This window comes from Cebidichthys violaceus, unplaced genomic scaffold, assembly GCF_023349555.1.
Source record: "Cebidichthys violaceus isolate CVI_PGR_0920_01 unplaced genomic scaffold, fCebVio1.0.p SCAF_7, whole genome shotgun sequence".
Classification (NCBI taxonomy): domain Eukaryota; kingdom Metazoa; phylum Chordata; class Actinopteri; order Perciformes; family Stichaeidae; genus Cebidichthys; species Cebidichthys violaceus.
In genome coordinates, this window is record NW_027176927.1 from 4,379,452 (window position 1) to 4,406,419 (window position 26,968).

At 45.5% G+C, this 26,968-nt stretch overlaps 1 protein-coding gene across 3 annotated transcripts in view; it reads right to left on the bottom strand.

The window, feature by feature from the left end:
* The window catches only part of pou2f2b (POU class 2 homeobox 2b), a 39,462-nt gene extending 13,416 nt beyond the window's left edge, over positions 1-26,046 (bottom strand). For 2 of the 3 annotated variants that reach the window (XM_068735704.1, XM_068735706.1), the window contains exon 1: positions 25,637-26,046. In XM_068735704.1, the coding sequence (XP_068591805.1) occupies positions 25,637-25,736 (100 nt within the window). In that variant the 5' untranslated portion in view covers positions 25,737-26,046. Of the gene's footprint in view, positions 1-1,265; positions 1,342-25,636 lie in introns of those variants that run through there. The other variant, XM_068735705.1, reaches the window with a different exon arrangement.
* Positions 26,047-26,968: the final 922 nt, after the last annotated feature.

The window sequence follows — 26,968 nt, forward strand, 5'->3', positions numbered from 1 at the left end:
GCAGTTTGGTGCTCAGGATGTTTCACTCGGGTCAGAGCAATGCACCGAAGGTCACAGCTGTGACCACATCAGGTTGAGATGTGACTCTGTGATTTTTAACCCATGAATCACTCCTTAATAAACCACGTATGGCATCAAAGACACTTGTAATTTTCAAGAATCATATCAGGACATCAAAGACTGAAAAATATGACCTAATTGACATTTAAAAATGCATTTCTGGTAATATGCGAGTAAGCTAACTGCCTGCTGCGCTTTTCGCTGAGACTCGCTGTCGGTCAACTGAGACTCTGGTATGTCTATCAGCCTGAGCAGACCACCAAAACAAGGCCGAGGGGCAAGAAGAGTCCCATCCTTCTGTTTTTTTTTTTTTTTTATAATTTTTCAAATACTGAGAAGGACAGTTATTTAAGGCATTTCCTCTTTTGATTATCGTTCTTTTTTAAAAAAAAGAAGAAAAAAAATCGTATCTGAGTCCTTTAAAAGTAATTGAGATAAATTTAAACTTTAAAAGGGACAAAACAATAATAAGTGCAACACACACACACACACACACACACACACACACACACACACACACACACACACACACACAGAAAGTTAACACCGGTGTCAAGGTTGCTAGAAATCTATAACCTAAATGCAACGCTGCTGCAGTGCTAGACAATAAAAAGAAAAAGTGTTTTATGATGACAAATGAAAAATAATACCAATATTAAAAAATACCGGCTGCAACCCTGATTTACTTTTCATAAGACATTTTGAAAAACTTTTTTTCTGTATTTTTCTACTGAGTTATTTTTAATTTAGTTTTTACCATTCATAGTATAAACACACATTCTAACACACACAGAGGCATGCTATGGACTGGCGAGGTGTCTGACCTTTCCCTCTGCCGACAGGCGTCCATCCATCCATCCATCCATCCATCCATCCATCCATTTCTACCACCTCTTGCTCTTTGATGTTCTCCAATTAGCAGAGCTTGTTAGACCCAGTGGCATTAATCAACAGCGTAGACACAGTTCTCTTTCTGCCTCACACACACACGCACACACGCACGCACGCACGCACACACACACACACACACACACACACACACACACACACGCACACACACACACACACACACACACACACACACACACACACACACACACACACAGACACACACACAGACACACACAGTGCCTTCTCACTCACGCAAAGCTTAATTGGTAAATGGAGGCCAGCAGAGAGAGAAGGCTGCACAGACAGTCACTCACCTGGCAACCACATACTGAAGACGTCCTTTGCTGCTATTGCTGCTGTCTTGGTCATATCTGTGTCTGTGTGAGAGCGTGTGTGCACGCTACGTAAAGAAAAACTCTCACTCTACCCCTCTCTCTCAAACCAAAAAGGAGGAGTGTATTAAATCATATGGTTGAGAGAATTATTCTCTCTCTCTCTCTCTCTAGTCCACACCCCCCAAGCCCCACCTCCTCCCCACATCCTGCAACACAACAGGAAGTAAGCCTCAAAAGAGTAGGAACTCGGCACAGAAGAGAGAAACACACAAGACAAAAGAAAAAAAAGAAAGAGAGGGGGGACACGAAAGAGGTTAGAGAGTGGGAGAGTGAGTGAGCGAGGAGATCGAAGAGATAGACGAGGTGAAAAAGAGGGGGATGACGGGTGCCGACGGAAAGTGATGGCGCGGCTGGAAACAGCCACTCACACACACACGCTCACTCACACACGCAAGAGAAAAACAGCAGGCTTGACATTGTGACCGAAGAGTGTATGATACGTTTGCACGATATGTGACCCAGTGTTGCTTCAAAACCTTAACGATAACTCAACTGAGCAGTGTTTTTCCTCAACTCCAAGCTGTTCTAACAAGCTCTCGTAGTCTGTTTTGTCTACCATGAGTCATGACCATCTCTCCTTGGTCGTCCGTGTGAGACTGTGGGGTTGTTGCGAGCGAGCACATGAGTGGGAGTTAAGGTGGTCTGTCGAGGGAGGTCGACACCAACAAGAGAAGATGTGAGACATCCTCGGCTAAGTTTGCCAGCCACAGCTCCACTCTAACCCCGAGCGGAAGGAAAAACTCTGTCACAACACTCACTGTACCACTGACCAACCCACACTGTATAGGCTGCACACAGTGATGTACCACAGAAAAGCCACGCCGCAAAATCTTTTCATGTGACGAATAGATGTGACATGAAAGTGGAACATTGCAGATTAACTAGATATGAGCCACTCGAAGTGCCGCCCACAAGGATCAACCGACCAAGAAGATGCTAAATTAGTGAAAATCTGTCATCGGGGAATGATCTCAAGGAAGCAGACTAGCATGTTTCAGCAGAAATATTGCCCAGATTTTTAAATCTGAGAGAGCCAAAAGTGCTGTTCTGACAGCAGGACGAACCAACCACAAGGTGGCACTCTTGATTCTCTAATCCTGATGAAGAAATAAGCTCCCATCAGAGGAAGGGACAAGGCAGACCACTGATCACCCCCTTCCCTGCCCTTCCTTCTCCCTTGGTCCGAGTTCACTAATTCAAAAGCTAACGGCAGCAGAGTTCCCAAGTTTAACCTTATAAATACTTTATGTGGTGATTTACAACCGCCCAATGTACTGCTGGATAGACACTCACAAGTGCATATGGCGCTGGAGATGCTCTCTGATATACAGACACATCTTTTTAGATCTGTGCTAAAATACATACAAATACTGATGTTCTGAGATACGTTTATATTTACTATGCAGACAATATCAGGACATAAACTTGGGTACATTGCCTTCATAAAAAAACTCACAAATAGCTGGATTTACAGCTGAGACGCTTATTCTATTAATGATCGGTCGACCAACAGAAAAGTAACCGCCGGTTACTTTGTTTGATTAATCATTTCTGTCACATTTCAGGCAAAAAATTGCCCTAACTTCAGAAATTTGAGGATCTGCTGCTTTTATTTGGCCCAATGATCGGACAAAACATGGAATTTGAGATTGCCACCTTGGACGCTTTTAGACAAATTATTTATTTATTAATCTAGAAAATAATCTGCTTTCTGTTTTGTGGTGCTTTTGTGGCATCCATTCACCTTAAGATGCAGGTTGGATACCAAGCAGACTTTAGGCCCTGAGACTAATCTTCAGTTTCACTAATCTATTTGGACGCCTTGTTTTTGTGATAATGTTTGGGGCCTTTATTAGGACGTGAACGAACAGACTGCCAGGCCTGTCCAACAACTGTGACAGACTGCACGTTGGGGAGGGGGCGTTTCTCTGGGTCAGAGTTCGTCTGGGCAGCCTAGCTTTGGCCGTGACCTTTGTTCAAACTCCAATCTACCCACCTAACAGAGTGTGTGTGTGTGTGTGTGTGTGTGTGTGTGTGTGTGTGTGTGTGTGCACATTTTTGTTTGAGTGGCTCCAATAGGTGGCTGGTAAATCTAAGTGTGCTCTGTGTGTGTGTGTGTGTGTGTGTGTGTGTGTGTGTGTGTGTGTGTGTGTGTGCGTGTGTGTGTGTGTATGTTAGTTCATGGCCATGGGGGGCCTTCCTGCCCCAAGGAGGTCTGAGCCTTGGTTACCATGGAGACCAGACCTAGCAACACTCCACTTACATGATATTGGGGTGACTGCAAATGGTCTCAATTGAAGACAACATATTAACACTTCGCTATAAGAAATTGTGGATATTGTTAACTTGGAAAATATAGTAAATACATAAATATATAATTATAAATGAGTATGTATTTTGATGATTTTTTTATCAGGGAATATGAGTTATGTTAACGCAGAGTGTGTTTTGGTCACCACTAGAAGTTAGTGTCCTAAGATAATAAACACACACACATACACACACACACAATCTGATAGTGGGACCCCAGGGAGGAGGATGGGGGGAAGCTGAGGCCTCTAGAGCGCCATCAATCACTCCACTGTCAGAGAGGGAGAGGGAGAGGCAGAGGGAGAGGCAGGTAGGGAGGGTTGGGGGTTACTGAGAGGGGGGAAAATAGGAATAGTAAAGAAAAAGAAAGGAAAGAGATGAAGGAGAAGAGAAAGAGTGATGGGAATGAAGGTGAGGGATGGAGAGACAGGAATCAAAAGATTGTAGAAAGGATGTTAGCTGGGGGTGAGGACGCTGTGTGTGTATAATGGGTCATTGCAGGGACAATTCAGAGGTCTCCAAACCAGTTCAGTATCCCTCTACGGCTCGGCCCTCCTATATCTACTGCAGCCTCAGGCCTGGTGCACACACTGCCTCTAATTCATATAATCCATCATATTCCTCTTCTTGAAGAGGGGACAGAGCCCAGCTCAGTGATGGACCCACCAAGTCCTATTCACAGTCCGACCGCAAGACTCCATTCTACAAGGTGAGAGATTTAAAATCTAGTCTGGTGTAGGTGTGAGAGTGTGTGTGTGTGTGTGTGTGTGTGTGTGTGTGTGTGTGTGTGTGTGTGTGTGTGCAGGTGTAGCCCCATGAGGAGTTGCAGGATTATAAACAGTAGGTCTAGCAGTGTGGAGACTACAGAGGTTGAGGTTTTGTATGAGAAGCAGCAGGGGCTAAAACACACTCACACTGTTGGCTGCCATGGGACATGCGCCATCTCACACACACATACACACTGCCTACACCTTTACAACACCTATTCCTCTCCTGTCCTAATACCTCTCAATCGCTCCTTTTCCTCCGGCCCCTCAATCCTTCTCTCACACCATTCCCCTCCTCTCTGTATCATCTCCGCAGCCCATAGGGAGCCGGGCTTGTCTAGACAGACACCGCTCTCTCCCACGGCGCTACCAAGGTTGATGCTCAAATCTTTTTCTTTTGCTTGTCTCACCCCCTCTTCTTCTTCTTCTTCTTCTTTTTCTTTTTCTTCTGGCACAAGAGTGAGACTTGTAGCCTTCAAGGAGCATTTAGGCCACTTTACACCGAACTGTTCACTTACACTGACAAAGCACGCTGTTGTGTAGAATAGGCCTTGATATTCCCCCAATTAAAATACAAAAAATGGGTGTACTTTAGTTATGGCAACCATTGTCTATGTGTGCTCGTTCGACCCACCCCTCTTTCACCTCGGCTTGTTCTTCAACTGCTTTGCCTCCTTTCCTTCAAACCCTCTCATCATCATCATCCCACTCTTTTCTTGCGACCTCCCCCCTTTTCTGTCTCCAATTCAAACTTTCTCTTCTCTTCTTCCGCCTCTCTTTCTCTCTCTCAGACCTGCTGGTCAGCAGCAGCTGTGACATCACTGGCCACTGTTCTCGACTCGGATTGGACACTCGGCCACGTTGCCAGGCAACAGCAGTGAAAGGTCTCAGTGTGAGCGTGTGTGTGCGGCGTGCGCGTGTATGCGTGTGTTTATGTCTGTTTATAGCTACGTGAGTGAAAGGTGTGTGAGCGATTTTCCTCGCCTTGCCCTTTATCTGTGCATGAAGAATGATCAGAACAGATCTACTTCTATGCTTTATCTCAGATCAAAGCATGTAGATGATTGGGCTGCCTCGCCACTCTCATCCACCACAGAAGAAGAAGGATGTGTGTGCATTGCGTTAATGAAAAAGAAAGATGGTACGAGTGTGCGGGCGTGTCAGTGTCTGCACTTGCGTCGAACCAAATAAATGTGTATGTTCGTGTCGAATACGGGTATGTGTCTGTATTTTGTGTGTGTGTGTCTAAATGTGTGTGTATGTATGTGTGTAAGCCCCCGGGAGCGGGTGGTTATTGTATCTGACACAGCGGCTCTTTCTCGCGCCTCATATTTCTGGGCCGATCGATTCCTCTGACTCCCGACAAGACAATAATCGCACCTCCCTCTCTCACTCCATCACTACCATTATTACTGACCTCCCCAGGGAACGAACAGGGCGGAGGGAGGGAGAGAGGGATGAGGAAGGAAGGAAGGAAGGATGGAGGGAGGGTGGGACGGTGAGGAATGAGAGGAGGACATAGAGTTGACAAAATGAGCCTATGATGATGAAAAAGCAAAAAGGGACAATGTCGAATATGAGGTGGCCTGGAAAAGGGACATCAGCGGGTTAGAAAGGAGAAGAGGGTGAGAGCGGGGAAGTTGAGGTATGTTGATGGAGGGATGAGGTCTGAGGGAGAAAAGAGAACAAGAAAGAAAGGGATGTGACATCTGTGTGAGGCGACAGAGAGAGAAAAAAAGAATGAGAGAAAAGCTAAAGTATAACAGGAAAGGATGGCCGGAGCAAAAAAGAAAAAACCCAAAGAAAAAGCGAGCAATATAGATCACGGCGAGGAAAGAAAGGAGGACACAAGCGAAGGAGTGCAAAGACACAGAGGGCCAAGCGGAGGGACAATAACGGAGAGAATTAGTGGAGGAGAGATGAAGGATTCGCACTATCTTCTTCTAATAAAGGAGAGAATGAGAGACAGGGACCGGGGGAGGGAGATAGAGGGGGAGGGAGTGGTGAGGGTTAGACTGAGGTGAAAGAGGGAGAAAGACAGAGAATTATATAGGAACACACACACACACAAATATAGAGCCATGGCTGTAGCGCTGTGCAGGTCAACGCTCAGAAATATTATTAAATTGACAAGAGTACAATAGTTGATTGGCAGGCTGACTCCTGCACTGCCATTCAGTGAAGAAGAATGAGGACAGGGACTCTCTCACACACACACACACACACACACACACACACACACACACATATATATATATACACACACACACACACACACACACACACACACACACACACACACACACACACACACACACACACACAATGCATGCACATCTGCAGTTTCACAGAACAATCAACACAGCATGTAGAGACATATACACACACACACACACACACTCTCTTTTGTCTGTTTTGTGCGTGCATGTGTGCGTTTGCCTGCATGAGCCTGTCACTGCTGTGTCTCTATGCTTTGAATCCAGATTACAATTACAGTAATTGGCTCTCAATTCAAGGGATTGCTGTTTGACCCCTTCACCTCACCTCTCTCTTTCTCTCTCTCTCTTGCTCGCTCACTCACTCCCTCAACCATCCCTACACATTTTACCTCTTCCTCTACCCTCCTCCTCCTCCTCATCAATATTCCTCCGCCTCCTCTGTACCTGTATCGCTACTTCCATCTTTCTCTGAGTGCAATCTCTCTCCCCCTTTCCCTCTCTCCTTTTTCTCTACCTTATCCCTATTCTCCCCCCTATGCACACACTCACACACTTTATCCCCAGATATAACTAGCCTTCCTTCCTGTTTTCCGTCCGTCCTGCACCCTGACTGTTTTACTTCCCCCCCCATCACGCCACAGTTCTTGCCACTTTTCCTCCCTCATCTCCCTCTTTCTACCTTTCTCTCAGATAGTTGGGGAAGCAGGGAATCTATTGTATACTTTATTCATGCTGTATTTATTATGGAGAGATAGCTGTTCAGCTATACAGTCGGGGGGATATATTGTGCATTTGGGAAAAAGAAGGTGAAAGAGCAATAGATAAAAAGACGGTGGTAAGAAAAGGGGGTGATAGAGGTGGTGGTGATGGTGATGGTGTGTTGGGGAGGTGGTGGTGAAGCGAGCGAGGAGGAGGGGGGGTTAGGAAATTGGTCTGGCTAGCGGAACAGCTTTTCACCTCTCTCTCTCCCTCTCTTTTTCTCTCTCCCTCTCTTTCTCTCTCCCTCTCTCTATTCTGCTTTGTATTCTGCAGAGATGACAGGGGGAAAGCTTTATTGCTCCGAGTTTGTATCGATCGGGGCCCCTCAAAGGGGGGAGGCCGGGGGACGCGCTGAGCAGGCCCTTTCTCAACGACCGCGGCTCCAACAACCTGCCCCCCCCCCCCCCCCCCCCCCTCGAGCTGCCCAGACCTCCCCTCTTTTCCTGCCCATCCGCCTCCTCCTCCTTCCAAACCCTTCTCTTGCTCACTAGCTCGCTCTGAAATTCAAATTCAAGGCTCTTATTCTCAAAGGTTAGGAGAGGAAGAGCACCAGAAAGCAAGAGAGTCAGAGAGATTGAATGAAAGAGAGATGGAGGCGTCTGGCTTCTTCCCCTGACTGAGGCCCTGAATGGAGCCGGGATCTGATAAGAAGAGCCCACAAACACAAACAACGGAAGAAATAGAAAAATAAAGGAAAGAGAAAATAAAATTGCCAAGAGGAATACATCAGCCACCTGCTTTACTTCCTCGTAGCCTTTCCCCTCTCACTAACTGCCCCCCGTCCTGTCCTCCTCTCTACTGTATCTCCATTTTTTTCCCGAGGTGTGAATGATTTTGTTGACAGGTGAAGAATGGGTCGGGTCCGGGCGTGCATAAACCCCTCCGCTACTGTCCTCGTTAGAGGGACACTAGGAGAGCTGGGATCCACGGGAGGCAGAAAGAGCTCTTGTGGATCACACATAATGCTCTATTTATCTATTTCAATGAGTGCAAAATACAATAAAAAAATCACCTCTCACACTGGCTTGCAAAACAGAAATCTCAACAAAGCAGAGTCAAGAATCAAAATAACAAATCACCGCGCTTCAGGCTTCCTTTTTCACCTCTTCTGTTTGACAAGCATTAAATAAAAAGGGGGCAAGACCCAACGTCAAAGCCACAGCCAACTGACCAAACACTTGACTCATACATGGAAGTGTCCTTGTGTATACGCGCACACACACACACACACACCCACACACACACACACACACAGAGACAGCCTATTTATCCGTTAATGGCATGCACAGTGCTGCAGCGAGACTAGGGAGAAGAACAGATTGTCCATCAGGGGGTTACAGGGTTCAAGTCCATGACCAGAGGGCTAGAGGAAGGTTAGGGGGTTGTAGGTTCAACTCCCAAGGGGCGAGGAGGATCCCTGCTGTCTCCCGTCCGACCCCAACCCTCCCCCCTAAACCTCCTCCAGGACAATATAACCCCACTGCTTCACCTCCCTCCTTTTCTCCTCTCCATCACGCTGCTGGCCCTTTTAAGCCCTGCTTAGTCTGATCACACACGTGTAAACCTGAGCCTAGCCTCCAGACTCTCTCCATTTGTCTCAGATGTGCACATGCACGCGCACGTGCGGGCCTGCTAACAAACAAACACACACATTCAATCATACAGATAACTCACCGATGCACAAACATATTCATAAAACTCCAATGCACACTTACTATTCAAATACAAATGCTCTCGCTATCTTCTGTTTCCCCATATAACAGCAACTCATTTTATTTTTGACCTACATCATGATTGAAACGGATTATTTCCTTTCCAAACTCCATCTCACTTACTCCTCTTGTGGTAAAGACCAAACAGAAGCACGGCACTGCCGCAGCTATCAGTAGCAGCAGATGTGAGTGGATATGAGATATTTGTGTTAACATTGGATACATATACTGTTTATATATTGTCATTGATATTGCTTGTGTGGTTTACGTGCAGCACCAGATTGAGTTCAGTGATAAAGTATACATCAGAGACTTCTGCTGGATAATACACGTCTGATTCATAGAAGAATACCCACACACACATACACACATGCATGTGCGCAAAGCATGCACGCACTTGCACACGCACAAACACGCACACATCTGTGCACACGCACTTGCACACACAGCACAATAACCTGCAGGCCTGTAACCTGTCTTGTTGGCTGGATGGGTTGATGCATTATTAAACACGCAGGATTTCATATGTAGAAACAGAATATGAATGCTGCACTGGGTCCAACTGTGGACATTTGCTCCAGTCTTCACTCTTTTTCTTGAAACTCTTTAACTTATTACACTTAATATTGACTTAACATCCTCATTCTGTTTCTCCATAGGGTAATTCTTATTGCATGTATTATGCTAACACTTTTTGCACCTCTGTCCATGCTGAAAGAGAGATCCTTCTTCTTTTGCTTTCCCTGAGGTTTCTCCCTTTTTTCTGTAAAGGCTAAGGCAGGTAGTTTTTTGGGACATCATTGGGCACAAATTCCATAATAACCTTTCAGCATATTGTAATTCAACTGGACTGAGAGAAAGCTAGACTTCTGCACCTCCTCTCATGACAGGAGACTATTGGATGTTCTACAAATGCAGATGCGCACAAAGCCCAATTTAATGGTAAAATAGCCTGCAGAAAAAGTGGCTATTCCAGCATTGGCAACAACGGCAAAGCATCGCAAAAAAGGAATACTGACTTATCAAAAAGAGTCTTAACAGGAGTCTGATATGTCAATATCGCTAAAGCGTATCAGAGATGGAGAGAAAATGTTGCTGATAGTTTAACCTTCTGCTAATCAAAGCCTCTAATCCTAGTATGTCATCTCAAATAGCTTTATAGGCCCACAAGTAAAGAAAACAAGATGGTAAATCTCAATATTAATTGCCACTGTCAGCATCAAGATCACAGTCACTATCGGGATAATGTTTGAAATAAATGACAAATACTCGTCTGATGGGAGGGGCTTAGGAAAGTGAGTGGACAGCGGCAGGAGGAGGGTTGAATTTCCAAATTCTGGCATTTTCTTTGCCTTTTCCAGAAAACTGCCTACCGCAGCTTTAAAGGATTGCTTAGTAGAGATTTTCTTTATCCGAATCAAGGGTCTAAGGACAGAAGGTGTCGAATGTTATTGCGAGGGTGTTGATTTTAAAGCTCTCTTAGACTAATTTCTGATTTTAGGCAATATAAATAAAATGGACTCGATGTGACTTGTCCTGCTTTCACCGTATAACTCGGATAAGGAAATGGATCAATTAAAATATAGATTGGAGCTTTCTACTAATCAAGGATGTCTGCTTTGACATCACAAATGAGAGATCATATTTTGGAGATGACAGGTCACAGGCTAGATGGTGAATGTGTAACGGCATCCTCCTGACAATCATGGGTCCGAGTCATCATAGAAAGCCGCCGTGACCCGGTAAAAAACACTGGATCCCACTGATTAACCAAAAGGCCCACACACAAGGAGCAGTCGAATGGCAACTAAACCACAACCTGAGCACTGTGTGTGTTTACATCTGTAGGGCGGGCGGGCCGGGCCCCGGCTCTCACGGTAATCGATGAACGGGGGAGGAAAGGGAGGTAGCGGGCGAGGCGGGGATGTGTGTGAGGGAGGGCGGGTGGGAGAAAATCGGTAAAGAAAGCAGGTTATCTCCCGTGATTAGGGGAGGGGGAATCCCCGTCTGGAGGTGGAGGAGGGCGGGGCGGGTGAGGAGGGGTGAGGGAAGACCGGGGTTCATTGATAAAAAGCGAGAGAGGGAGGGAGAGGGGAGAAGGGGAGACTATGTTTGGCATCGAGAGAGAGCAGACAATTATCTGTATTGATTAGAGCGGCCCAGTACTGTGAAGACTGAGAAAACTATGACTGGATCAATAGAGAGAGAGAGGGGGAGAGAGGGAGAGAGAGAGGGAGTTAGCAGATAGACAGACCAATAGAGAGAAACAAACGACAGAGATAAAAGATACATATAATGCCAAACATTAAGAGACAGAAACATAGTTTATGGTGCAAAGCGAAGTCAAAGACCCAAGGTGGCATAATAGGAGGGGGGTTGGGGGGAGACAGGGAGAGTCAATGAAAGCACAAGGAGATACATTACATTGTTGATGTCATTACTCTTTATCATTGATTTGTCAGCACGACCACAAAGTTCATTCAACAAGCCCACCAGAGCCCTCCCATCACCACAGCACACAGCTAAGCAGAAAGAGAGAGGGAGGGAGACTGAAAAAGACATTAACTAAACACACGCTGATGGGCGAATTCACAAAGAATGGACTGCGGCCGCGGACAGCACCCTGAATTACACATCACTTGAAACGGCTATTTGCCCATAAGGTACGATTCACAAAAGATATTGTGCCAATGATATTACAGCGCAAACAAGCCCATAACGTTTTACAGCTGAGTGCCCATGTTTTTTGTTTTTTTTTGCAATTAGAGGAAAAAAGAAAAAATATAATTGAATGCTGCCATGATCACTGGAAAGTATGGGTGACACCACCAACCAAGACGTTAATACCTTTACTGTAACTGCATGTGGCTTTTAGCGCTTATTTCTGTGAATTGGACTTGGGATTTTGCAATAAAGCTCAATTGCATAGTAAGTATGCTTATTACCTCATTTAAATACATGCAAATAGCACAGGAGCACCAAGAAGCTATTTTATCCTTCACAGGTGTTTTGAGAGTTATACACTTTCTTTTTGTCTCATTTGTTCAGGTGAAGCGTCCGCAAAAACGGCATGATCCTTTTGTGGATTTCTCCCCTCAGTGAGCACAGTCTGACCATTGAAACTGGTTGACACAGACAAACCCAGCAAACCAGAGGAAACTGACTGTGTCGGTTCTGCCAGCAATAAAAGGTAGAGACCTTGTCTGCATTAAGAGAACTGGATGTCCAAACTGGTGACCAACTTATACAATTTAAGTTGCTGTGGGCGCAGATGCTGAAAACGTCTTTCAGGCCCCACAGAGGCTTGTGCATAGTAGTCCTTTACCAGCTCCCAGCAGACATGAATGGCATGAAAATATTGACTATGTGTATCCAATCGTGAATGAGCAAAAGTCTTTTGGGTTCCAGTTTGTGTCATGTGACCTCCAATACAGAGTGTGGCCATAGCTCATCCTGCAACCTGCAGCAGCCTGTATGCAGACATAAGGACCAAGTTCTTTACCAAAATACAACTTCAACGGTTTCCAAAATACCAAGCGTTCAGACCCAAAAAATGTCAATATTTTCTTTCTTTTCTTGGGAAACAGAACCTGACAATGCCAATGATGCATCAAACTGAGCGCAAGTCAGCGAAGAAACACATGAAAATTCTGTGCTCCTATTGTTATATATATATGTACAGTATATATATATATACATATACATATATATATATATATATATATATACATATATATATATATATATATATATATATATATATATATATATTTTACTGTTACTGAGTTTTTTGTGTACTCATGTTCACACCTTTTGTTTTTTTTCTGGATTTATTATACTTGCATTGTAAAACTTGTACATTTGAATATTGAATTTGAGAGAGAGAGGTGAAGAGAGAACGGCTTTGGGATGAGAGGTGGGGGGAGAATGTGTGTCGGAGGGGGAGCTTTGGTAAATATCAGAAGGGAGGCGGTGCTCAGGTAGGGGGGCCTTGATGTGGGGCCTCTTTTTGTCCGGAACAAAAACCAAAATGGTGGAATAGGGGTGGAACAAAAGGTACATGAAGGGAAACAGGAGAGTGACAACCTGTGCTGAGTAAAAACATCCTGCTGGCACACACACACACACACACACACACACACACACACACACACACACACACACACACACACACACACACACACACACACACACACATTAATCCCTAATCAGACCCCATTGAGCGTGTGCATGGGCAAGTACCCACTCACTACACTTCCGGTTGCAAGTTACATTTCATGGTATCCTTGGCCCCATTACCCAGACAACACACACACACACACACACACACACACACACACACACACACACACACACACACACACACACACCAACACAGGGGACTGCACCTGTCATGCCTTAATTTATTGAACATTACAAGATGATAGAATTCAGCCTCCTACTCTCTTCATATTTATTGACACTGAAGAGGAATGTATTGTCAGAAAAGGTTTATACAAAAGCAAACAAATAGATGAAAAAACATAAACTCTGAATGGGGTAGCCGGGCTGGATATTGAGGAAACCTTTCGTAAGGGCAGAAAATGTCAGGTTTGACAAATGACCTTTTAAACATGGAGCAGATGTAGAGAGTCATGTACACTGTGGAAAGAGGGCAGCACAACTGTCTGTCTTTTAACAGCAAGTGAAAAGATGAGCATCACTGTTAAAATAAAATGCACTGCTAGAAGTTTAAATCAAAAATCTGGAACAAACCGAAGTGATTCCTAAATCAAAAGTGAATTTTATTTGAGAGGGAACAAGGTGGAAAAAGCAGTTTGAATGTGAAATAAAGCCATGGAGGAAGCAACAAAAAGAGAGGGGGACAGTGTACAAAAGCATTTGAGATGGGGGAGTAAAGGAGACAGCAAAAGAAAAAAAGACAGAAAGTAAGGAAAGAAAAAATGTGACAGAGACAGAGAGGAAGGGAGAACAGGACATGAATTACAGGTGTGGAGTTATGCATGCATGACATCACTGGACCCCTCCTCCAGCCCTTGGGAATGGGCACCTTGGAAACAGTCGCTAAGGGAACAGAGTACTGAGAGAGAGAGAGAGAGAGAGAGAGAGAGAGAGAGAGAGAGAGAGAGAGAGAGGAAGGGGTGTACAAGATGGTTGGGGAAAAAACAAGCGGTAAAAGACAAAAAATCTAATGTAACACTGAATTCTACCTCAGTAAGAGCAAAGTCATGTGGTCAGGAAAAAAAAAGTGAATTCCCTCACAAACCTTCCTAATGTCCCATTCAGCAAATGGGCCACCTCTGCTCATATAGGGTGAAAAACAAGCTCCATCACAACTAAAGCCTGCATTGTCCTCCTCCCCCATATACTGTGACCTTTCATCCACTCCAGTCATTTAGAGAGGGGAGATTTAGTGCAGCACCGATGCAGCGTGATGGTCAGACCCGGCACATGATAGAGAGGCAGAGATGGCCTCTGGTCTCCGGTTTAACACATGGAGAACTATTGATGGAAAGACATGTTGATAAACAAAGAGACGCTGGTACAGTGAAATGTTGGCTGTTAATGTATATGGGTGCTTGGAGGTCATTTCAACCAAGAAGCTAGAAGCTCAGTAAGTGGATTGAGAAATTGTAGTTAGCACACAACACCCATTTTGGTCTTTTGCGGCGTCGGAGTAATGAACACACAAGAACGAGCCCACAGGAAAGAACCTTTGTGCCATTCTGACCTCAGCAAACTCTCCACATCCCCGCAGACGATGCCGTGTCCACACTCTCATGAGCTGAACGGATGCACTTTGACTGCCTCTGTCCTCTCCTTTGACCAGTAAACAAGTCAGCTCTCAACTTTACCGCCCGATCAACATTTCTGCATACTATCAAATAACTCCAGCCACAAAAAAAACAAAAAACATATTTTGCATCACCAAAGAGTTGCAGAGTTTATGCACATAGCAAACACCTACATCCAGCATGCAGCATATTCGCAAAGCAGTACCATATACATATCAAAGGCTCAGATTTGGTATGTAATATAGATCTGGTATGTATGCATAATACTAGTGATCAATATCTACTGCTGAATAAAACATGCTGCTGGCTTTTGACAGGCCGATTTGAAATGGAGATGCTATGCTAATACCAAAGGCTTCGGTGAGATTGGCCCTGAACCCTCCTCATACCAGAAGTTCACATTTAGACGCTCTAACCTGCACTCTCCATAATGCATGAGCTGCCTGAATATATATCACCCCCTGCACAGCTCTCTCTCTCTCTCTCTCTCGCACACACACACACGTCTACATGCACAACAATGCAGGGACACACCAGTGTGTGCACAATGACAGGGGCTTACAGTACATGCACGACATAGCCATGCACACCTACATGCTGGCACACACACACACACACACACACACACACACACACACACACACACACACACACACACACACACACACAGTCCACCATAGCTGCATACAAGACAACCTGAAGATGCAGACTCCATGGTGAGAATCTGATACCATACATGCAGAAAAGACATGAAATACAGCAAAAGCTAAATAAATGCCTATTTGGTCTCAGAAAAAAAAAAACAAAGGAGAAAAAAAAACGTTACTGGAAATTTAAAGTATTGTTTGGCACCCTTAAATCTATTCTCTATTTACTGACAGAATTTTGCAGACATAAGAACAACATACATGTTTTAAAAAGCTTTGATTGCTATGGAACATGTAGCATCCAGTAAAAACAGATAAAAACACAGTTTTTCGTCTTTGATCAAGTGGTGTGAGACACACAGGCAGTGCTTAATCAAAACACTGGTAAGCCATCCTGAACTTCTAGGCGTTCAGCAGCAGGAAACAGGGTCAGGGTTGCAGAACAACTCAGTGTGAACTGGTCTGGAGTTTGTGTGCGTTTGTGTGTGCATGTGTGTGGGTCTGCTGTTTGTTTGTGAAAGACCATGTTAGTGGTGTTTGCTGGCTGCCAATTAACACACACACAGTTTTTGAAAGGTAGTGGAAGCTGAAGCAAGGAATGAGGAACGGAAAGTTAGAAAAGTAAAGATGGTGGAACAGTTGATATTACAGCAGGGAGCATTACAGCTGGGCAGATAATGTCTTACTTTACATTACCTTCTTATGATAGCCAGCAGTAAATATGCATTTTTAGGGTAGTGTGTCTGTTTTAGAAGACAACTGAATTTACTTGGTGCTTCTATCTCTGTGTCTCTCTAACCCTACTGGTCTTTAACCTTGGCCTCTGGTGCTTCTGCCTAACGCAATAAAGTCATCCCTCCTCCCCTTCACCTCTCCCTCCCTCTCCCTCTCTCTCCCTCTCTCTCTTTTCGTCCTCTTCCTCTCTGTCTCTCTCTGTCCCTCCGGCACCACTGTTGTCCACTGTTCCACTCATTCATAGTAAACACTATTGATTTTCAGCAGGGAAAATAAAAAAAAAAAGGCCATGAATTTTAATGCCCCTATCTGTCCCCTTCTCCATCTCTTCCTATCCCCCCCTGCCTCTCCCTTCCCTTCACCCCCTCCACCTCAGCCCCTTCTTTCCTGAGGGGAGGATAAAGAGATGGGGATCATATATGTGTGTGTGCGCCGTATGTGTGAGTGTAAGGTGGTGGTATACGGGGAGGGGGGGTTGCATTTCTCATTTCCCAGCTGTGCTTCTCTCACACAACTGCTCCCCCCTCTCCTCCACCTCCTCCTCACCCCATACACTTCTCCTTCTCCCCATCCTGTCCTTCTCTCCTCTGTTCTTCTCCTCGTCCCTCTGTCGCTCCCCTCTCCTCTTCACACCGACTTCGACTCTGGGGAGTGGAAGCAAACGAAGCTCTCGCACAGATAGGGTCCGTCCCATTCTGCGGGCGTACGAAGCACTTAAACAATCACATGCTCAGGCGCCTCAAGACATACAACCGCTCCTCGGTCAAAACCACACGCAGGCAAGACAAACACACACATATATAACTGCACTGATTTAAACACACATAAACACACACACACAGGCACTATGAGCGACCCAAGCCATTCAATGTCACTACATTTCTGCAACGTTGGAGTTAAGTATTCAAATTTCTTTCCATTTCAATCCTTTTTCCTTCCAATGACTACCCATTCTATCATCGCTCTCGCCCCTCTGTCTCGTTGCCTTCATCTACCTTTGAACACCCCTCCCTCTCTTTTCTTTTCTCTACCTCCCTTGCCTGGCCTCTCTCTCCCTCTTCTACTCTGTGTATTGATTTTGCTATAAGCGGTGTCCCGGTTGCGACAGGTTAGCGCAGACAGACAAAGGCAGACTTCATCAACCAGCGTTAAACACAGGAGCCACGTCCTCAATAATCACTCCATCACACAAAAGACGACGAGAGAGAGGGAGAGGAGTGAGTGGAGAGGAGCATGTAGAGAGTATTGACGACTAGCGGGGAGAAGAACAGAAGGGGAAAAAATTGATGTATTTTCAAGGTTGTCTTTTTGTTTCCCTTAAATTGTAGGAAACACAGGGAAATATTCCACCGACTGGATTAGACACTGGAGGGTTCATGCATACACACATGAAGAAACTTATGTCTTATGTCTTAAAAATCGTGGTTCTGTTCCTCTTCCTGTTGCATTTGTTCTTTTCTCTGATGAGCACCCTTAATTTATAAAAACTTGACCTTGACACATGCATAAGTTTGAGGTATGCGTCATGTTCAGTGCAACACCGCCTCCAATTAGTACCTTCTTGAATTTTTGGTTCCAAAGGAGGAATTTTCTTCTATTAACCTCATTATAACAGTGAGTGTATGTGAACTGTGCTGGTCTTTTTCAAATAGTCTGAATTTATGTGTGTGTGTGTGTGTGTGTGTGTGTGTGTGTGTGTGTGTGTGTGTGTGTGTGCACTTTTCTGTGTGTGTACGCAGACAGTTTTCATCTCCACTTAATCTCCCGCTCCTAATTCAGAGTGTACATTGAGCCGCCTAATAGGATGTGACTGGAGCGCCTGCTGCAGCGCTAGCTAGCTAGCCGCTAATGAGAGAGCCGCCACAGCCGGAGAATCAAAGCGCTTCATCAGCACTCCTAATTACTGTAAACCTCATTAGCTGGCTGGAGAGCAACATCTGCTCTCGCTAACAAAGTACATCCAAATATATAACGCGGGCCTGGCCTGGTGCGTCCAAGTGAGAATCAAAGAGCGCGCTGCTACCACACCCTGTGATTTCATTGTTCTAGTCTGTGTTGCAATTGTAATGACAGCAGAGGAGGATTGTTGCTATTCAGGTTGAAATGAGAAAGCAGAGAAAGAGATACAAGTCCAAGTTCAAAACAAAGTTTAGACTGTAACGCCAATCAATACACATTTGTCCAATTAAGTGTGGTTACAGAGGGCTGTTGCAAAGCTCTTCTGTGATGTTCTATAATACACTGAGGTCTGGGGGTGTTAATGTTGCCCATCTATGAAGCAGCAGGTGTGTGGACAGCAGGTTTCCATGTAGCTCTGTCTGTTTGCCCGCTCACCCCCTCTCTACCTCTGATCAAAGCACTTCCTTTCAACCCCCCCACCAACCCACCACCACCACCTTCTGCTGTTCCTCTCTTCCTCCTCCACCTCCCCTGGCCTCCACCTCTCTCCCCCATCATAATTTGACTGATGATTACACTTGTCACTCAAGGCAGCATGTGGCCAATTAGGAAGAGGGGTGACGAGGAGGGGAGGGGCAAGGCGAGGGGACTTTGCGATGATGGGGGTAGGCGGCAGGAAATTTGGGTTACAACTTTTCATTGCTTGTTCCACTCAGGTAGCCTTTTTAGCTGTTAGCTGTGGGAGAAACAAATATTTGCTTCTGTTACATTTTCCTTAAGAGAGTCAAGAAATGTCCAAGAGCAGCTCTTTCTTCTCCTCTTCCTGAAGCTTCGGCCTTGTCTCACACTCTCTTGGCCACTTCAGTATCTCTCCATGTTCCAGGGTAATCACAGCCTCATTTAAAGTCACTTTTGTACACTACCTCTGACTGGTGGTTAAGAGTGCGACCGCAGACTAGGCTTTTATGGGCCTTAATGTGTCCTACAGACACTTTGGCAACCGGGCTGCTGCTGTCGAAGATGCGGGTAGAGAGAGAGGGGGGGAGAGAGAGGAGAGGACGTATGAGGCCAACAGCCATGGCGACTTAACCAGGCTGAAAAAAGGGGGAACGAAAGAGGATGAAAGAGGAGGGAGGGAGAGGGACGTGCACGACAAAATGGACAGAACATGGGAGCGTCAAAAGAAACGGGAGAGAGAGGTCACTTAGTCACTCCTTCGGCACCCCCCACTCTGCGCCTCCTCTTTCGTCCCCTTTACAAGCAGACAAAGGGACAGAGGGGTGCAGCCCTTGTACAGGAGAAGGAGGGGTTTACGCCGCCCCCTGTCCCCCCCTTTCTTTTTGCCCCCTAATATTTATAGTCCAGTTACTATTGTTGGTAATGGTATGGATAGACGCAGGAAGAAAGGGAGTAGATAGAAACATACTGGAGGTGTTTCAAAATCTAAAATGTTAATTTTTAATGAAAAACTATCGATTGGGATATGTTTTTTGAAAGTTTAGAATCCATCGCAAGAATGTTTTTTTTAACTCTGGAGAATTTTTGAATACACCAGGGCACTTGTTTTCACATGCAATGAGAAAATGAGCAGGACCATGCTGTTGTAAAAGAAAGGCAAAGTAAAAGAGATTGCACAAGGGAATGAGAGGGAGAAAAGGTGGTGGAGTACAACAGATTAATTTCACAACAGAACGCTACTGCCGAGAGAAGGATAGCGAGTGGGAAGGATAGAGGGGTTAAAGAAAAGGGAAAATGCAGACAAGAGAAGAGAGAAGGAAGATTAAACATGCATTCATGTCTCTCAAAGCGCTCGTTTTGTAGAGTCTCCGTTGTGCATGTGTGTGTGAGCTGAGCATGTGTGCACTCCAGAGGGAGCATTTGCTACGATGTGACATTGCTTATAGCAGACATGTTCGCTGCCTCCGCCTCAAAACCCGATCGGTAAGCACTCTCGTCCACCCTTACTCTGAAGGACAGCAGTGGAACCCCAAAGGTTAATAGGACCCCTTCATTACCATAAATCTTATCAGCTAAATGAAATGGAGAGAAAGACCTCTGATTTAGTCGTTCGCTCTGCTGGGCTAAGGGGAGACACCCAATCAAACCCTTGGATTTTATTGGTCTTTTTTATTATCTAAATGTACCGACACATGAGCGGGGTGGCAAAGGTTACAGCCTGTGGCAATCAACAACAAAAAAGACAGCGGCGGGCGAAAACTCATTGTTGGTGTGTTTACGAGAACACAGTCATCTCAGCAAATAGACTGTCCAAACCTTGCATGTTCTCTTACAAAGAAACGCATAAAGCTTCGCTCTCTCTGACCAGAGAAATGCAGGGAGTCTGCCGCTGAGCCTTTGCACTGACGTTTGAATAACTCAGTCAATCTTGGTTGTGAAATCAGATAATCAAGAGTTCAATATGGTCAGCGGGAGCTCACAGGCTTGTTTTGACTGCCTAGTCTGACGTGGGTGATTGGCGGCATGTGGCGAAGCCCACTCCAACCCTGATCACAGCCAGGCCACCACTGACCGAGCGTCCACACACACACTCAGGGCGTCCCCCGTGTAGAGGTCAAGAATGCTTGAATTCTCCGTATATACATCATCTGTATGCTATTGAAAGAGAGAGAGGGAGAAGCAACGAGAAACACAGAAAGAGGGATAAATCAATACCGAGAATGAAGTCAGGTGGTTTGTATGTGTTTATTCCCGCTGATGTGTTGATTAATTGCACTCGCACACACCCGCACATGCACACACTCACACTACATCTATCCCTCTGTGTGTGTGTTCTCCAGGTGATAGGTCTGATTAAGTGGCCTGCTCACCCGGCCTCTGATTAGGACTAATGCTGGGCTGTATTTCACTGGACACAGTGACCAAGTGCAAAAAATGATTCCTCTGAGTGTGAGTCCGTGTGTGTGTGTGTGTGTGTGTGTGTGTGTGTGAATCAAATGATATAGTGTGTAGCGAACATATTCAAGAATAATGGATGGTCTGTAAATGCTGCTCATCAAGCTCTTTAGATGAATATGTTTGCATGATTTTATGGCTGTGTCCTGCTGTGTATGCTCTGAGTGTCTGTGTCGAAGAACGCATATTTAAAAGCATATGTGTAAAGGTCACAGATTGGTGAGAGTGCGGTTGCGTTAGCGTGTTTATATGTGTGTGTGTGTGTATGTGTGTGTGTGGTAATGGTTATTAATACGCTAATGGCTGGTGAGGATGTACTGTATATGTGTGTGTGTGTGTGCGTGTGTGTGTCCAGGTCTGCGTTCCCCGGGAGAAACTCAATACCACTCACTGTTGCTAATGAGCTTTGGGACCTCATCAGCATTAATACTACATTAGTCTCAACCAACCCACACATACACACACACCATATATAAATACAACCTACTGGCACATATGCACACCTGTGCAAATCCATAGAAAAGGTAAACAGTTAATAGGATTAAAAGGAATTTTTAACATAGCTGTCTATTACGAGACACTTGGATTTGTGTAGGATAATTCCAGAACCATATAACAGGTTTAATTCCCAAATGTATCAATTTAAACAGAGTATTATCACCTTGAGTACATCGCTAAATGAGAAGGTGATTACATGCTCAGAAATTATGCCATACAGTCATAAACAATCCTTTTTCTGTTGCCAGATGATTTTTTAGTAATATCCTATGATTACTTTTAATACATTTCTTGGAGCAGGATTTCAAATGCTGTTAAGTCGCATTGCATTAACGCAACAGATAAACATAAGATGTCATTGCTGCAGCTGCTTTGGCCCTGTCACAATGTCAAACTGCGTCGGGGACATGTACGTGAGCCTAATGTAGGTAAATAGCCAAACCGATAGCCCATTAGCTCCTGAAGCATTCTGCCATCAGCCTGCTGCATTTAGGAGCCCGTGGCTGGCTCATATACTGCAATCTAATTCTACTACCATGGGGAGACGAGAGGAGGGAGAGAGAATCGTATTGTGACGGAGAGCAAGGGGGAGTGGGAGGGAATGGGAGAAGAAGAGGAGAGAGAGGGCTACAGAGAAGGAGAGAGGTAGCTTAATGCAATAAAGCATGTAGTATTGACATCTTTCTCGTGTCTATTGATTCCCCATTATGTTGCTAACAAACCCAGGTTGACATTTTGTCATTTGCAATCATGTTAACACTGCGACTTGCACGCTCCCCTCCACAAACCGATCTATACCTACACACACTAGTTTGCACGTGTGCTCGTGCTTGTGCACACAAACACACACACACACACACACACACACATACGCACTCTCTCTTTCTCAGACAGACATAGAGCAAATGGGTTTGCACATGCATGGTTCCACGTCAACATCGAAGACATGTGCCAGACCCCCATAAACATGTAGAAATGTCTCCAAAGTAGCCGGGAAAGCACAGAGACAGAACTGGAGATGTCGCGATTAATGGATTAAGACTGAACATTTTATTGCAACACGCTGTGTGAAATAAAAACATCAGATTCCTAGATGATCAGGAAAGTTATGAGGAATACAAATATCAATAACTGTACGCTTAATGTTACTCTGTCAGACAGAAATGAAGCGAGTCTAAAATCTGATAGGGTGTGTGTGAGAGAGAGTTAGACGGTATGTTGTTGGAGATGGTGGTTAATGATGTGTGACAGAAGGTGCATAGCTGAGATGAACTGAATCTAGGTGTTTGTGTAAGTGTATGTGAGCGAGAGAGAGAAAAAAAAGCAGTCACCTCGATGCCCCATGATATCATATCATATCAAACCCTGCGCTGTGTGGGAGACCTGCAGTTCCTCCTCTATGTCCCATTAAACTTTCATACACCAGTTAATGCTGATGGCTTCACAAACCACTTTACTACACGTACACACACAGAGTTCACTATAGCAGTGGCCCTGACCTGCACCCACACAGACACAATGCCATTAAAAATAGAACAAAACCTGGATCAGTTAGAGCAGCTCGCCATCCAGGTGGAAAACGGTCTAACATCCTCACTTTATGCTATATGATGGTTCATCTGTTTCATGACGATGTGTCTGTGTGTGTGAGCCCCCACAGGGGTTGTGCATGAATGCTCGAGGCCTGTTGTAACATGAAAGAGAAGGAAAACACAGGAGGCAGAGAAGGGTCAGGTGGGGCTAAATCAAACCTTCTTGCTGTGACCTCTGACCTCGTACAAAGCTTCAACTCAAAAGGAGTCAAGGAGCTGCTACCAGTCAAAGAAACAAGTTAACTGAGAGCTTGAATCAAAAGCTCTAAAACCCCAAACCATTGTGTGTGTGTGTGTAAGTGTGTGTGTGGGGGGGCATTAACATTTCCTGTGTGAGCTATCAGTGGAGGTTTGGAAGCACAGATTAGAGCTCAAGGGCACTAAACAACAAGTCACTAAAGACACTTCTGTGGTGTGTCGACTCCGTCTTAGGATTTCTGTGAGTAAAAACGTCCATGTGATGCCGTCCCATTGTCGATTGCCAATGCACAATTCTAGAGGAAACAACCGCACAGTCCTGTTTCAGTCCTTAGTTGTTGAACTGACCGTGCACCCTCTTTAGCGACAAACCCTCTGAGTTTGAAAAGGACAGCACCTTGTACTGTGTTATCAGAATGGAATAAAATCAGCATAGCATTGTGAATCACTATTATCCGACCATCTGAGGAATCCAGCGGCACACATCCCATCAGTTTGCCTGCTTATTCAGATGCAGGCCCTGGCCCGGGACACTGCAACATAATGGCTCATCTGTGGTTTACTCTCACCTCTCAAGCTCAAACTGGGTTTTCCTCTCCCTCCTCGTTTTTCACTCTGTCATCTACTCTTACTTTCACCCGCTTCTCCCTCTCTCTTTCCCCATTTTTTTTTATCTCATTCTGACATTCGCCATTTTTCAACGTGCGAAAGCGCGAAAACTCCTCCTCCCCAGTCCCCGCTCCTTCCCCTCGTCCTCCCTCCAACCCCTCTCCCCTCATTTTCTGTGTGTATATCTCTGGAGATACGGTAGGTTACAGGTCCCTCTCATCTCTCTTTGCTCTTTTCCTCTCCCCTTCTATCACCTATCCCTTCATTGTCACATGCTGTGCACTCCTGACTGAGTATGTGGAGTAAGGGTGAAGCCTGGCATCTCTGAAATCATATGGGGTTGAACTGATCTGGAAATGAGAGGGGGAGCTGAGCACTGGGGGGATGCCTGGCCCTTTAAGAGCCTATCCATCGGATAAGGTGCACACCAGCCACATTTACGCACCATTACGCACTGATACGCAAGTTACTGTATGTATATGCATTGGTGAATGAATTTTCCCCCTGTAGGTCTGCTCTGCAGTCCTTCAGAGTGCACAGAAACACACTAGAGCCAGCATATCATCCCTTCTCCAAAGAGGTAGTAGGGTAAAGGGCCAAGCAGCTGTTGCATGTCTGAAAAACAGTGGAAGCTGGACTGAGCTGGAGCTCTCTCACAACGACAGCCAGTGACACACTGAAGCCAGCCTGGCTGCTCCCACCATGCGTCCTTTTATTCCGCTTCAGCGCAGATGAAACGCAGACGGCGCCCCAGCCGGCACCCTCCCCCTCCCTGACTCCACACTCCCTTTGCTTTCAACCGTGCAGCTGAGCAGCGATAGGACAGAGAGATGTAGTCACTAAAGAAGTCTATTTCCAGTGGTGTTTACAAAGATGCGAGCCTTGTCCCTTACCCAGCAAACACAAGTCAGAACAAAAGCAGTCACCGCGGGGAATCAGAGATGTTCGGCAAGCTCAGAGCCAAGTCACAAATATATTATCCCCCTGAATAAAACACAATGTCAAAACAGTATGGAATAAAACGAATGAATAACTGTGTTTTGTATCTCTCCTCTCGTACGTTCGTACTCCTCCGTGCACCTACTCTCTATCTCCCCCTCTCCCTGCTTCCACCGGCCCAGGAATCGATCTCCGCAGGATCGATAAGTTGGCATGAATATTCCCTGCCTGCCGAGAGTCTAGTAGGGGAGAGACGGAGGTTCAGGCTCAGGCGCAGGCAGTGGAGGAGAGGGAAAGGATGGGGACGGAGACATGAGAGAAATACACTCCGAGAAACGGGCATAGTCGGCGTGGAAATTAAGCAACACACGGGTGGAACAGTGGCGCATCGTTCCACAGAATGGACAGCAAAAACGGACATTTTACGCAATTCATTTTCAATCCGCACGGACTCTCCAGCGCGCTCGGAAACGCTTCTTTGATCTGAACAACCACCCTGCAGGTGTAAAGGACTGTGTTTAAGCCTTCAAACGGAGCCGGAGGAGCGTGTGCGCGCCCGTGTAAGTGGGTGTGTACGCCGACAGGTCTCCCCGCTGTAAGTGCATCGGCACCGAACAAGGCGGGGCGGGTCTGCGCGGCGGAGTCTGACCGACATGGAGGATGTGTAGCAAGCAGGGAGAAGAGTAAAAATGTCTTACCGGAGTTGGAGCGGAGAGCCAGAGGGGACTTGAGACGCCAGGCGTTGAGGTCAGGGGCAGTTCTCTGAAACACGAACGGCACCGGCAAGGGAACAAACATGGTCTTCCTCCGGCTTCTTGTTTTGATGCAAATAATCTTACAGAAGTGCTGTAATAAGCTCTGTCCTCTTGTGAAGCTTCCGTGTCTTCGTCCGTTTCTCTGGTAGACGGCTTTGGGAAAATATTTGGTATGGAGGGCTCACAACATTCGCCGTTGGGTGTGTACACATGTAGCCCAGCTGCGCCTTTTTTATTTACATTTGTGGATGTCGACTGGTGGCCGGCATTAGTTTTGGTGTAAATGTGCATAGAACATATATATATATATGTATATATATATACATATATATATATATATATATATATATATATATATATATATGTAGGATGGTCCCTCGAGTGCAGCAGTTATCTTACAGTCCAGACTAACACACAGACGGACAGAGGGGAGATCCGACCTCACTTCTTACAGGCTACGGGAAAAAGTTGTGATACAATTACAGGCCTATTGTAGTGGCTTTGTAATCAAAGGCTGTGTGTCACCTGCCTGTCGTTGATGCACCTGCGTCTCTCTGTTACCTTTGCACAGCTAAAGCGTTCTCCTTGAGTAAACATAGAGGCCCGGGAGCTTATTTTATCCTCTCACTCCTCACCAGTAATGTTTCCTGTAGGTGTGAAAAAGGCATGAGAACAGTCGCTAGCCTCCTCCTGTAGCATCCCCGACCGGGCTTAGCTTTGGTATTCGCTTTGCAATTTAAAACAGCACGATAAATGATGATACATAGAAACGGACAAGACCGTGTAAAAGGCCAGCAGAGTTAGAAAGTCTTATTTGGATTTCTGTAGTATTTGGTTTGATCTATTGTATTTGGTCTCTAGCTGCACGCGCTCCTTCTCCTCTCTCCTTCGCATGAAGGCTACATTCATCCGCTCGGGCCAAGCAGCGGATCGCGTCGCGAGCACATTTAAAACAGCTTCATTAAAGGCTATCATCAACAAATAAATAAACAAGTGGGGGCAGAGGCTGCACGGACACACACACACACACACACACGCACGCACGCACACACACACACACACACGCACGCACACTCAAACACTACGCGCGCGCTTGGCCCTGACGCTCCTCCTCCCTCGCTCTCTGTCACAAGGCAGTAATTAAAACGCAATCAATCGATAAATAAATAAATAAATAAAGCGAATAAATAAATAATTAAAACTACCAAAACACAAAAAACGGCAATAAGACAGCGTATAGATTCCAGCTATGGTCTCGCGTTTTATCGGAACACT